General features: G+C 38.7%; 1 protein-coding gene across 1 annotated transcript in view; it reads right to left on the reverse strand.

Annotated features, from left to right (window-relative positions):
• The window catches only part of eif2ak3 (eukaryotic translation initiation factor 2-alpha kinase 3), a 29778-nt gene that overhangs the window by 6042 nt on the left and 10039 nt on the right, over window positions 1-13697 (reverse strand). The window contains exons 2-10 of the mRNA XM_079635004.1: window positions 10203-10332; window positions 3443-3637; window positions 3165-3295; window positions 2666-2960; window positions 2397-2562; window positions 1718-1858; window positions 1518-1640; window positions 1182-1408; window positions 954-1066 (exon numbers count right to left, since the gene is read on the reverse strand). Of these exons, the coding sequence (XP_079491130.1) occupies window positions 954-1066; window positions 1182-1408; window positions 1518-1640; window positions 1718-1858; window positions 2397-2562; window positions 2666-2960; window positions 3165-3295; window positions 3443-3637; window positions 10203-10332 (1521 nt within the window). The remainder of the gene's footprint in view (window positions 1-953; window positions 1067-1181; window positions 1409-1517; window positions 1641-1717; window positions 1859-2396; window positions 2563-2665; window positions 2961-3164; window positions 3296-3442; window positions 3638-10202; window positions 10333-13697) is intronic.

Genomic DNA, 13697 nt, shown 5'->3' on the forward strand with positions numbered 1-13697 from the left:
TCAGCGGCAGAGCACACAGAGATTAAAACACTAACTAAAAGTGTTACATGATTAGTAATTTAAAATGTCACTTGAAAACAAATCAACCACAAACAACAAATAAACTGCACAGCAAGAGCACTTGAGTAATAGCGGTGCATTTAGCCCAGGGAATTTAAAAGTAAAATATGATCACGATGCCATCTGTGCATTCCACATTCAGCAACTGCAAGTCTCTAATGTTCCACCATGTGCAAACTATTTAAAAAAATGGGTTTGAATTTCCTTATTTAAAAGAGGAACTCCAACTGTATGTCAGGCATTTGTAACCATCATTTAATGGTAAAGTCTGTAATTTCTAGCAGCACCAAATGGAAATGCAATGCGTTTGAGCCACCCAACTAAGCTGGACATATTCATATTTTTAATGCATTGATTCTTACTATTTATTTATTTTTATTTAGACATTACTTTTGGCAGTGGATAAGCCCAAAAATGAAAATTCTGTCATCAATTACTCACACTCATAACGTTCTAAAGCTGTAAGAACTTTGTTCATTTCGAAACACAAATGAAGATCAATGTTTATGTGTGAATTAAAGACTAAATTAGATCTGTTCATCATATAAAGCGATCGAGTCTATTCAGAAAACTTTGACTAAACTGCTCAATATATAGGTATTCATTTTACAATCTCTTTATGAACTTTTTGAAGCGTCAAAGTGGTAGTTGCATGGACTGTCAATGGAGGGACAGAAATCTCTGAGATTTAATTTAAAATATCTTAATTTGTGTTTCAAAGATGAACAAAAGTCTTACGGGTTTAGAACAACATGAGTGCGAGTAACCGATGACAATTTTTTTTTTTTGGGTTAACAAACGTTTTAATTTATTAAATTACCAAAAATAAACTTACAATAGTCCCTAAATCAATATTAACATCAATATGAAATTCAAAGTGTATGCTCAATTACCTAGAAACATATTCACAAGGACGTGTCTCTGTGATGACAACTTCTTTGGGCTCTGTAACATCCAGTTCAAACTTGTTGTCAGTTTGACACTGTGTCTCCGACTCCTTCCGTTGCTGCACAGATGAATTAAGAACAATACAACATGCATGACTTTTAATATTAATTTGACACAATAATAAGCATGAGATGGCAACCTGTGTATGTACACGCTGAAGAGAGCTTGTTTACCCGCGCGTATGTTGTGGGCGGGTGGAAGAACTTGCGGACGATGTAGGTGGTGGCAGCGATGCAGAAGATGATGGTACCTAGAATCTCCTTCCACCACGGAAGTAGCAGCACAGGGTCTTTCCTTCTCACCTGTGACCCCTCTCCATCTTTCTTCAGTAGGATACTCACTGCCGTCTGATCACGCCGGTTACGATAACGAGGGCTGTATGGAAAGTAGTATCCATTATCTACATTGGGAAACAGAGAAGAGGGTGATGAGTTTAAATTCTCTCAAACCACATGTTCACAAACAGTCAAACCAAGTGTCCAAATGGACTGAAGGACAGTTGTTCTTACCATACGGGTACTGCAGTATTGACAGAGCTCCATTACTGTACTCCTCATGAGAGAATTTATCATTATTCAGACATTTATCAAACTCCTCAGAGCCAACCAGGACTGGAGTACGGGAAGGGGAGTCTAGGAGAAAAGGGACTAGTGTTATTGACAACATCAGCACATACTTTTGTGTGTATTATTTGGTGTAATATACTCACGGATGAGGGGTTTCCATTTGACTATAGGTGGTGGCATCACGTCATTGTCACTGCTCCAGCCGTTTAGAGCTTTGGATTTCGAAGGAAACTTTTCTGAGATTCTCACAGAAGACTGGAGGTACAGCTGACCCTGAAACATTCCTTTAAATGGAAAGAGAAAAAACATTTTAGATTCACATTACAGGTCTCTATTTCTCAAGAAAGATTGCCATTTACACCTGGTATTTACATGAGTCCCAAACTGTGACGGGATTTTGTGAATGCAACCGTTTCTTATGCTCACCAAATGCTGCATTTATTTGATCAAAAACACAGTAAAAACAGAAATAATGTGATATATAACCATTTAAAATAACTTTTCTAATATGCTGATTTGGTGCTTAAGAGACATTTCTTATTATTATTATTAATATTGAAAACAGTTGTGCTACTTAAAAGTTTGTGGAACCTTTAAAGCATAAATCTTTAAAAGCAAAAGTTATAGCCGTTTTTAATAATATCGGTTGATTGACCGTCCAGTAGGCGGTTCTTCCCTGCTGCTCAGGACGCATTAGCATTGACCACCTCCAAATGTAACTTGAGTGAGTTGACTACTTTTGCCGATACCAGTTTCAATACCAGATGTAAACAGGGTCTCTTACACATTCATGTTTGTAAAACAACGTCAAGTGCATGTTACCCAGGTAAACGCTGGACTCTGTGGCCCCGCGGGCCTCCTCTATGATGTCATCATCCTCCCGAGTCTCGGTGTCGGTGTGGGAGTTATATGAGGTGTCATCAAACAGGCTAATGGGCGTTACCTTCCCCCCTCCTACCAACCACGCAGATGCAATGGGTGTGCAAAACTTCACAGACAGGAGAGAGAGAACACATCATGAGAAATGAGGAATTGTGGATTTATTTCACTTAAAACTCTAAACAGTAATCTAATGGGTCAAACTGTGATACCTGATGCTCCCAGATCAGCTGTCCTTCTGGTTTGGTGCTGAAGGCCATGACTTTCCAGTCCGGCACAGAAACCTTAATGACCAGGTCTAAGCCCTCTACCTGAGTGTGCGAGTTTGGATGCGTATTAGCATGATTTTTGGTTTGAGTATCCGTCTCCTCCTGGATGACACGCTGTGCTTCACGTCTGACCTCTCGCCATGTCTCCCCGTTAGACGCCTCCCCCTCCAGGAAGTTGAGGTTGGACTGAATCTCAGGGACATATTTCAGCTCAAAGTTTCCCACGCTGAAGTTCCATCTAATAGGAGGAGAAAACAATTGGTATTTTACAGGGATGACTATTATTCTACAATTGTTTTTCCAACATTAAGCTGCCAAGCTGTGCGATGTTGATACAGCCCAGCGTACTCTGCATCTAATCTACCTCGGTTTCATTTGTAAGATCAAAAGCAAGGTCACATGAAGCGCTCAACAGAAGCCAAAGCCTGCGGGTATTTCTTACTTCTCAAACCCGTTGCGAGGCCTCACAGCTCTGACAGTTTTCTGTGTTCTCTGGAGTAACAGTACGTCCTCTGGCTCTCCTTCCTCGTCCCCCCACCGACTGCAGCCCACCGCCGAACAAATATACTTTAACTACAGAGGAAGAGAGAGGGAGGTTAAAGCTGACAACCAATACTACAAAATGATAAAAGAGTTTGCAGAGCGCCACAACAGCACATCAATCATTTATTGTTCTAAAAAACAACTGAAAAACAAAAAGAAAACATATGTTTGAGTTACCTTGCCACTGTATGCACCAAGGCCATACGTGGTGAGGGACTTGCCCCCTACAAGCACAGTGTCCTCTCCGATGCGGAACGAGGAGTCCAGCAGGGACTCGACACTGAAAGGAACAGCCTCCATACTCTCCCTGTCCCTGTTCCACTGGAACAGAGCTCCATCCAGAGAGGGAATGAACATCTTGTTCCCAAAAATCTGAGGGGAAAAAAAAGTCATAAGAGCTTTATTATTTTTGATCAGATTGTTGTAGTAAATTAGCTGAGGTGGCATATGATTTCACCTTGGGAAATATTTCACATTTCCGATCATCGGCAGCAAGGTGGGTACAATGAGCAGACCATGATGGATAGAGACAAGGGGACAGACAACACTGAAACTCTGACCAATCAGCTTTGAGTCTGTGTGTGGCATTATCATGCAGTGTGCCATTAACATTTGGCACTCTGTCTGCTGTCCGAAGAGTTACACAATCCTAGATGTCCTTAAAGGATAAACATGGACAATTGGGCAAAAGTGTCCTGAACACACACACACCAATCAAGAGAAAAGGGCCATTATATAAGGATAATGTAACTGACCCTAATCCAAAAAGTGATCTCAGCTCAAACAGACACAGACGGGGGTGATGAGATCACCAACTTCCTGTTGCACTTAATCTAACCTTGATACGTGGTATGGACCAATAGGAAGCTAAACCACTATGAGAAAGCAAGCACCTGGAGAATGAAAACAATCACGTGATCGGCTGAGAAATGAAGAGATTAGCTAATCTGTCCATCACGTCTAGGTGGGCGGGGCTTGTAAAGAGCTTGCAGTGGTACTAAGGGGTAAGAGGTTTAAAGAGTGTGTGGTGTGTGTGCTGCAATGATGACTCATCACTGTGCTACACTGAGTTAATCCCTCATGTGATCCATTTGCCTGATCTTCAGCTCTACAGGATCTTCACGTTGGGTGAGACTTCAATCATCCTCAGCCCAATTACATCCTAGATCAATGAACAATTAAAGCCAATCAATTAGAAGAGCAAGAATTTAACCCCAGCCGATGTCCAGAACTTCATTAATGTCATTAGCTGCAACAGAGCTCTTCTGAAAATCTACAGTGTCAGCTACACAAAATTACATATCTATAAAAATGTGCATTTAGGCAAAAAAAAAAAATTGGATTAGTTTGTCTTGATTCATATTAATAATTAATATAAAATAAATAAGGATAAAATTTGATAAAATAATAAACTTAATTTTAAAAATGGCATTTATTTTAAAGATAGACTTTTCAAAAATGGAACATAGTTAGTTAATGTAATGAAGTAGTACACCATTGGTTACTAGTTTCTTTTATATTATATTTTATTTTATTATTAAATATTACTTTACTTTCAATGTAATGTAATATTACTATATATGTTTGTTACATGTATATACATATTACAGTGTACTCATGGCTCCTAAAGCCTTGAAGAACATGAAATTAAATGACTTTTCAGACTGACTTTTTATTACACAAAGAGATTGAATGACTTGCATGAAAGGAAGTACATCATTTAAACCCCTTAACTACAAGCTGTAAATGTAAAAGGTTGGCTGCTTTTTATAAAGAGTGTGATTTAACCTCTATAGTATCTCATGTTAGTGTGCTGTGGTATTTAAACAAATGTAACGCTTCAGTAAAAAGCCTCTCACTTTGGACAGGTTACGAATCTATTTATTTCATGCACTGGATGCTTGCTGGTAGGCCGGTATTGAAAATGCCGTCTCTGATGGGGAATATTTGGCTTAACAAAGATCTCGTCTGCACTTCAATGACAAATTTGGTGTTGACTGCTGATGCATTTCATTTAAAAAGCCTCAAAAGGTGCAGTTTTGATGTGCAGTGATTTGAGTGGCATCAATAGTTAAAGCAAGAATCTGTTATTTTTGTGGCAGTAGCAAAAATCCCCTGTTTAATAATCAACTATAAAAAGAGAGCAACAACCAGGCAAGTAATTTCCTAACAATATTCATTTAACCTGTAGTGTAAGAATAGTTTGATTACATAAAACAGAAAATTCAGCAATTGACTGAAAATCTTCCTCTCTAGCTCTCAGATCTGGGAATCAGCGCAGATTGATGATCGGTTATGACACACAAGATGACACACAAGAACTAGCCTTATGCCATTTGACAATCACTGACGTGAAATTTGCCGTGCAATATTTGAATGTACGTTCCCCAGGATTGAGATTTGAGAACTATGGTAGATGGGAAGACGGTGTTAAAAAAAATAAAAAACAGAATGCCCAACAAACCCAGATATACTGGCACACATTGAGCGACAACCCCTGTCTTTAGTTTCCTTCAAATTTATATTTTTTCAACAATTGCCATTATTTTCAACCAGCAAACACCTGGTCACCTCTGCTGTTATGATCCCATTAATGACTGGAGAACGTAGCGGCAGAGAAAACATCATATCAGACTGAACCCTGTAGCCGCCCAACATGAATCAAATACTAGGTTCAGCTGTGGGCAATGACTTCTGGAATCTTGTTTGACACATTCAATTTGAGAGACTTAGCTAAAGGCAGTCTGGCCCTTGTCTTAAGGGATCACAGCAGGTTTGAGTATGAAGCGCGTCTATGTAGGCAGGATATCCCTCTGTACTCAATGACCTCCCACAGATGATAGCGCTCCACTGAGTCTGACACATAGCATTACATCAAGCTAGGCGCAATCCCCTCTCTCTTCCCTGTTCAACGCTAATCTCTCTATCTCCCACACACACATACTCACACAAACACAACATATCATTTCACACTCCTCCCAGCACAAAAATCCCTTTAGTGCACCCTACATATAGTATTAGATCAAATAAACACACTTAGTTTGCAGATGACATGCTATCAAGAAAAACAACAACCCAAAACATTTACAGTTTAATGTAATTGAGTTGTTCAGTTGTGACGTCAATGTGTAGGGCAAGCTGGAATCGATGGGTTTCAGAATCACGGTTTACAATTTAAGAGTATAAGGTGTTCACATTACTTGAACTAAACTATTTGACATTTTGGTAAATTGGTGGCAACTTCATAATATGCATTCAAACAATCTCATTCACCGATTTTCGTACAATCTGCTTGCGCTCCACTGAGGGTTAATTTTAGGGTTGGACCTTAAAAAACAACAACGCATATTTACATACAAATCACATCGTACAAGTTCATACGGAATCTAGTAAAATAGTTACATTTTCTCATGAGATCGGGTTGACAGACCTGATTTTAATCAAAAACTTTGTTCTGAAAATCTATTAGAAACACCTCAAGGAAAATGCTAATTCTCTTTAGGACTAAGCAACATTACTGTGAAACTGCTGATACTGCTTTGATATTATTTTGCATTTTATGACAGTTGAGATATTCAGAGTGTCATCAAAAGTTGACATCACTGACATACCCAAAAAGAAAGCAAAAAGAGCAGCACAAAAATAACACTTCAAAGAACTGTGTTTGCACATCATTGTACGTTTGAGGAAAATCTCATAAAATCTGTCAAGAACACGTCAGGGTCATATTTCTCCAAAAAAAAAAAAAAAAGTTATATATAATAAGAAAATTTAGCCTTTTTTGGATAATTAAGTTAACCGTTGTAATAAGTAATAGTACTCAATACAATAGGAAATAATTGACGACAGGCCATTGAATTATTGAAAAACAAGACACACCCGAAGAGGTAAATGCACATGTGACAAAGCGGAGTGGCCATTACATTATGGGTGTAAATAATTTTTTAAAATAAGTCATCAGCTTGTCAATTATTTTACTTATACCGCGGTCGGTTACCACACCTCAAGACATTTTTTTCAGATGTTTTATTTCAAGACATTTAGGTAATTTCATAAGGAAAACATGGAAATTGTTATCCTTTTGTTTGTCATATTTGCTTGGTAAACATCTTTGAATGGCTTTTGAAATAACTGAAATAATTTGGTGAAGTGATAAAGAACTGTAATGTAGTTGACAGACCAGAAACTTCTTACTGAAAAATAATCACACCTAAAATCAAGCATCAAGCATCACAACAATACATTATTGTAATACAGTGAACAGGAAACTGCACTGTACTGTAGAAAAACATTACAGTGATGGGAATTTGGTGGGACTGTTTTCTTAATGGTGTGAAATGTGACCTGGCCTGTTTTTTTGGAGGTTCTATTGACGTTATGAACTTAGGTTTGTCTACATCACAAGGCCGACACTGTGTCAATACAATTATGCTGTGCTGTTGTTGTGCATTGAATAGTGTGCAGAAATACCAGCTTTTTGTCTCATTAGATTAAAGCGCATTAATTACAACTGTTCACTCTAAAGATTAATAGATGGGAGGGGGTGTATGTGTTTGTTGTTGGGATGGGGGGGGGGGGGGGGGTCAGCATTCTTATGGATGACATCATCCCACACATAAGGCATTACCTCATTCTTCAATCCTCTCAGCATGAGTCACACCACACTGTCAGTGGTATCCTCTCCACCCCCCATCTCTCTCTCTTTCTCTTTCTCTCTCTCCTCATCCTTCTCTTTCTTACTCTCTATCACACCTCCCCCTTGTGTTGTGACAGCGTGTTTCTGCAGACAATGCTGTTTACTTCTGGCCTCTCTCCTACTGTTGAGGCATTCTATAGGTGACTGCTTTCTACTGGCGCCATGGCGAGGGCCAATCAAAAAGGGGCAGACTGCTCTAATCACCGAGCAGAGTGCCTTGCAAGGCACCGCTTCAGCCAATCAGAATGGCTGGTTGCTAGGCACCCAGAGGTAAAAGGGGAGGGGAGAGGAAGATTCTAGCCAATGGAGAGGCTGCTCCCACAGCAGCCAGGCATTTCAGGTTACCACCAAACCAGACAGGGGGTCAACACAATCATACACACACAGTGTAAGTAAAGAGAGAGGATAAAAATTAAAAAAACATTAGACACTGCAAATTATTAGCATGGATCAAACTAATGTGTAACAATATACAAAAAACTAATTAGAAGATGCCCAATGAAGCCTGTAAGTGCAGCGCTAATGTTTTCTCAGTGTGTTTGTATAAATGTGTGCATGCGCACAGGCGCATAAGTGCATCGCTGCCAAACGCTCTTCCTCCAGGCAAGTTTTCAGTCTCTAGTGAGTACGAGTCTGTGATCTATGTGTGTGTGTGTGTGTGTGTGTGTGTGTGTGTGTGTGTGTGTGTGTGTGTGTGTGTGAGTGTGTATGTAACTTGTTTCAGGTCCAATTTCCTTTGGGCCATGTCTCATTCTCTTCTGGGGTAAAGAGGTTCAAACAAACATCGCCTTTTCCCACACACACACACACACACACACACACACACACAAACTCGTAGGAACAACAGAATAATATGTGCCGTTTGCATGTTTGGGCAGAAAACCTTCATGTTGCATCACTACGCGAAATACTACAAGAAAGTGTTTAACACATCTAACCAACAGGGTTTCTGCAGGTTTTATGAAGGTACATTTAAGACTTCAAGACATTGAATTTGAAATTGAAGGAAACACAATATGTTCTCTGATTTTGAAGTGAACTAGATCAATGCATCTATTTCCATTCAAAGGGATTGAAACTGAAACTGAAAAAATAGACTTAAGAGATTCCTTATCCTGTGGCCTATAATGCATAACATTAATATTACAGCCTCCATCTTTCAGGGCTAATAGTTTAGAATTTGCTGTTAGCCTACCAAGCATCAGAAATTCATGAAACTAAGCATGTTTGCTCAGAATAACTTGTTCTCCATGTGTACAGAGGGACTTAAATGTCCCGTGGGAACCCTACAGTTTTCAACTTCAAGCCATGGATCACACGGTCACAGAGTTACAATGTTTTTTTAGTTGTAGCACCCTATGTTGGTGGAAATTCACAAAACTTGGTGTGCATCCTTAAAATGTCCTCTTATCTATGTGTGATAAGTTTTGTTAAGCTTGGACATTGCGTTTAGGAGATGAACAATTAAAAAAAACTTGTATCTTTGCAATGCTTCGATAAATCAAAATTATTTTGATAACTTTTTGCCACACCAGCATCGTTCCAAGCTGCTGTGTGCCGATTTTAGTGAAGATCACACCAACAGCAAAGGAGGAGTTCAAAAAAAGAAGGGTTTAAAATATTTTTATTTTTATTAGAGGTAAAATTGTGTGTATATGAAATTGGAGATATGTTTTGTAAAGCTTGACTCAAGGATTATGTGAGAAATCTTTAGAAGAAAATCAGTACAAACACAATAAGGTTTCTGTACACTTGGTGCTCGGACCCCTTAATATATTGTGTAAGGGTGAAATAAGACTATTTTAGACCTTTTAAGACCCGCAGAAACCCTGAACCAAGTGTAAAAATAGTTTAAACCCCTATGTACAGTAAACAGTTGTTGATTGTGGTTAACTCTTTCCCTGCCAACCACCGCCAGCATATTTGATAATTTTTACATAACTTTCATGGTCCCCAGAATATTTTGTTGTCTGAACATGCAATACATTTTTTTTTTTTTTAAAGAGCCTCTTAAAAAAAACAAAACAAAATATTGCGCTTCATGCATTCTTTTTTTTATCAACACTTCAAAATTTCATAAAAAAACAACATTTCAAACAAAAAGCTAAGAAATTTTTTTTTTTAAAGACTACAAAGCCGGAAAATTCCATCAATAGTGTGGAAGCGTTGTGTCATAAACTATGGAAATTTCCGTCAATGGTGAGGAAAGAGTTAAAGGCTGAAAGAAATTGTGTGCAATACCTCTGGTTTGCTGAGGCTAGAGGACACTAGACAGCCTGAGCCCACGTCCAGGTCCCACTGTTTGCGTCCCTGGTTCAAAGGATCCAGAGCTGCAATTCTTCCATCCAGTGTGCTAATGATCACCAGAGCCCTGCCAAGCACAAAATACACACAGTTTCATGTACTGTACAGTGAAGAGGGCTTCCATCACTCTATACGGTTCACAAGACCTTTCCCTACTGCCTTCATACTCAAACTTGCACTTGAGGTACAGATTATGAGAGGTATAGGAAGTTGTGCCACTTTTAAATTATGCAATTTATGTTCAATAACCAATAAATTATAAATAAAACACAAAAAAATTATATAATTGTTAAATCCTTCAAGTTATCCTACAAGCGTAGAGTATGAAAAATGGATATTCACTTTGAAATAGGCTAAAAATGACATGTAACAGTGTAATTCAATTATTAGTGATTTTAGGCTTGGTTTCAGAGACAGAGCTTAGACTAAGGCCCCGTTTACACGATGGGAAAACGCAGATATTTCTCTGCGTTTTGGCCTGTCATTTACACGAAAACGCCGTTTTTATCCCAGAAAACGATTGTTTCTAAAAACTCCGGCCTAAGTGGAGATTTCTGAAAACGCCGGTTATATGTTGTCGTGTCAACTGGGAGAAACGGGGTTTTAGGTTCTCTCTTGTCGATTCTGAGGATTCTGATTGGCTTGCATGGCTTTATCCTTCTCCCTACACTGCCGCCCATAGGTTTAGCATAGTTATAAAGGCGCTCGACTGCGTATTTATGCGGGTTGTGTGCACGATGTTATTATTGAAAACGGAGGGGGAGAAATATTCGTTTCTCTAAATACCCGGCTATGTGTAAATGTGGCCTAAACCAGGAGTAGGTCTTAGTTAAATTAGGACATTTATAGCTTTTATTAATATGCATTAAAAAAAAAAAATAATAATTACTGGTGTGCATTAAGACAAAACAATGGAACTGACATTTTAAGATATGTGTCACTGCAAGTTGCTTTCAGTGAGGAGATCTCAAGACATTGCATTGCATTTTAGTCAGGGACTAAGCTTAAGCCTTGTCTGTGAAACCAGGCATTAAAGTTTAACTTACAATGTGAGAAGGCCAAGCCCGTCAATGTGCAATTGTTTTTATTGCTGTTTTTTTAGAAGGCAGCTGTCTGACTCCGAGATGGCGAACCGGAACATGGTGCGTGTAACTTTAGCAACACATTATTAGCAGTTTGTGTAACGTAGTCAGTAGTCACTGAAAGCAACTTGCAGTGACATCTTAAAATATGTCAGTTCTATTTTTTTTTTTTTTTTTAGACAAAACAAAGTACTGCGTTAGATTGAACTGCAAAGGGTCATAGCACTTACATACTGTATTGTTGTCCTACTGTTAGTTTAATTGTTTCTATTGTTCTCATTTGTAAGTCGCTTTGGATAAAAGCATCTGCTAAATGAATATGTAAATGTAAATGTAGTCAAGCCAATGGCTAATCATATAAATTATTGTTACGCGTCTGACATCGTAGAGAGCAATACATAAAACGCATTACCATTCGGATACATTGAATTGTAGATGAACCTGTAATTTGACATTCCTCTTCTTGAGGAGGAATGTTTTTTTTTTCACTCTGTTTTAGTCCCTTGTTCCCCTTTTTATTCTTCCTAAGGTTAAACAGCCTGTGGAATACACTTACTCTTTGACCCTAAGGTTAACCCGGCCCGGCCCGACACATTAACTGTAATTATGAGCCCGAGCCCATTTAAACCCAACCATTTTTAACACGTGGGAACTGACGTTCTCAACTACAATTCTGAGTTGTTTGAACTACAGAAATCTGTTTAGAATTATCTTAATGAATTATGCAAGGACGAAGCATGTAAACTGCGTTGTTTATTTATTCAGAATGGAATGGATCCGAATGAAGAAACGAAAAAAAAAAAAAGGTGAACAATGAACAGAATTAAAATGATTCCATACCTAAGACTTTCCTCCAAACTTGCTCAAAGTGAATAATCCTGTTTTTCTTTTTTCCTTTACATCTTCAAGCTCCATGTTGCACTTAAGCTACACAATACAGCACAGCAGGCCCAGTGTGATGCATGCGAGTGGAGGAGACGCTGCGCGTAACACGTGACGTGTTGCATTTTGTAGCCTAACTTGTGCAACTTTGTACACATTTGTTACTTAGGCCTACTTTGCTAAAATATATATATATTTCTGATTATGGCATAGCTTTCTCCCCACCCAATCAGGCTAATAAAGTAATGATAAAAAAACACAAATGCTTGACCAAGGGCCCGCCACGGCCCGAGGATAGTGGCGGGAAATATTGGCCCGACCCGGCCCGCGGGGCTCGGGCACAGAATCTAAGCTCTAGTGTGAGTGTGTGGAGACGGGGACTAATTTGCATAATCATGGTTCTGCGTATACTAAATGAAGCAAGGATGTAGAGTTATAAGCTATTTTAAGCCATGAAGAAATTATTTTCAAAAGAAAAAAAACATTTAAATGTAATTTTGGGGATCAAAGATTAGTTTTAAGTGATACAATGATTGACTACGGGGGACTTTAATGTAAATGTAAAAATAAGAAAAATATGCACACAATTAAATATCCAATATCAACAGATTTTTTTTTTTTTTATCGCTGAAAATAGAAAATGTTAATTTGTTTAAAAAGCTGTTTTGGTTGATAGTTTTAGATTTAATACAAGTATGAATTAATCCTTCAATTCATAATGTCTGTAACCCAATGTCTATAATTGGCAAACAACTAGCTGGTTAAACTGGTGCCAGCATGTCAAACTATCACTAACTCTTTTTTTTTTTTGTACGATGTGATAACAGCTAACAAGAACTGATGCCAACACAGAACCCTTCATGGCTAAAGTGCCAGGGAACTTTTTAATGGACAGGAGCAAGGGTAGAGAGCAGGACTAAGAATGACGGAGTCGCTTTGATCAAAGCTAAGAGAGTTAACACATCCCTCCAGACATCAACACTGATGAGGTCAGAATTTAAGGGCACTTCAGTTCTGCTCATCCCAGTGCTCTGGGCCAACACCGTTTGTTCTCATTCTCCAATAGGATTGAAGAGCAGAAAATGCTATAGCACAGCACTCCTGATTGGCTGGAGGGCCCCTCCAAAAATATGAGGGCTGATTGGTTGTTGCTAAGCAGTGGGCATTGTGAGAATGAATGAGGACACTACACTGGTCCCACCCAGCCAAAAGAGTGATTGAGGGAAAGAAAAGAAAAAACAGAGAGAGAGAGAGGAGAGAGAGCGCGAGAGAGTGAGAGAGAGAGAGAGAGAGAGAGAGAGAGAGAGAGAGGTGGTAATAAAGGAAGAATAACAAATCCCATTTTCTGGATGAGATCAAAGAGTAAGTGTATTCCACAGGCTGTTTAACCTTAGGAAGAATAAAAAGGGGAACAAGGGACTAAAACATTTGAGATAAAATTGTAAAACAATTGAAAATTCAACAGTTT

This window comes from Phoxinus phoxinus, assembly GCF_949152265.1.
Source record: "Phoxinus phoxinus genome assembly, chromosome: 14".
Lineage (NCBI taxonomy): Eukaryota > Metazoa > Chordata > Actinopteri > Cypriniformes > Leuciscidae > Phoxinus > Phoxinus phoxinus.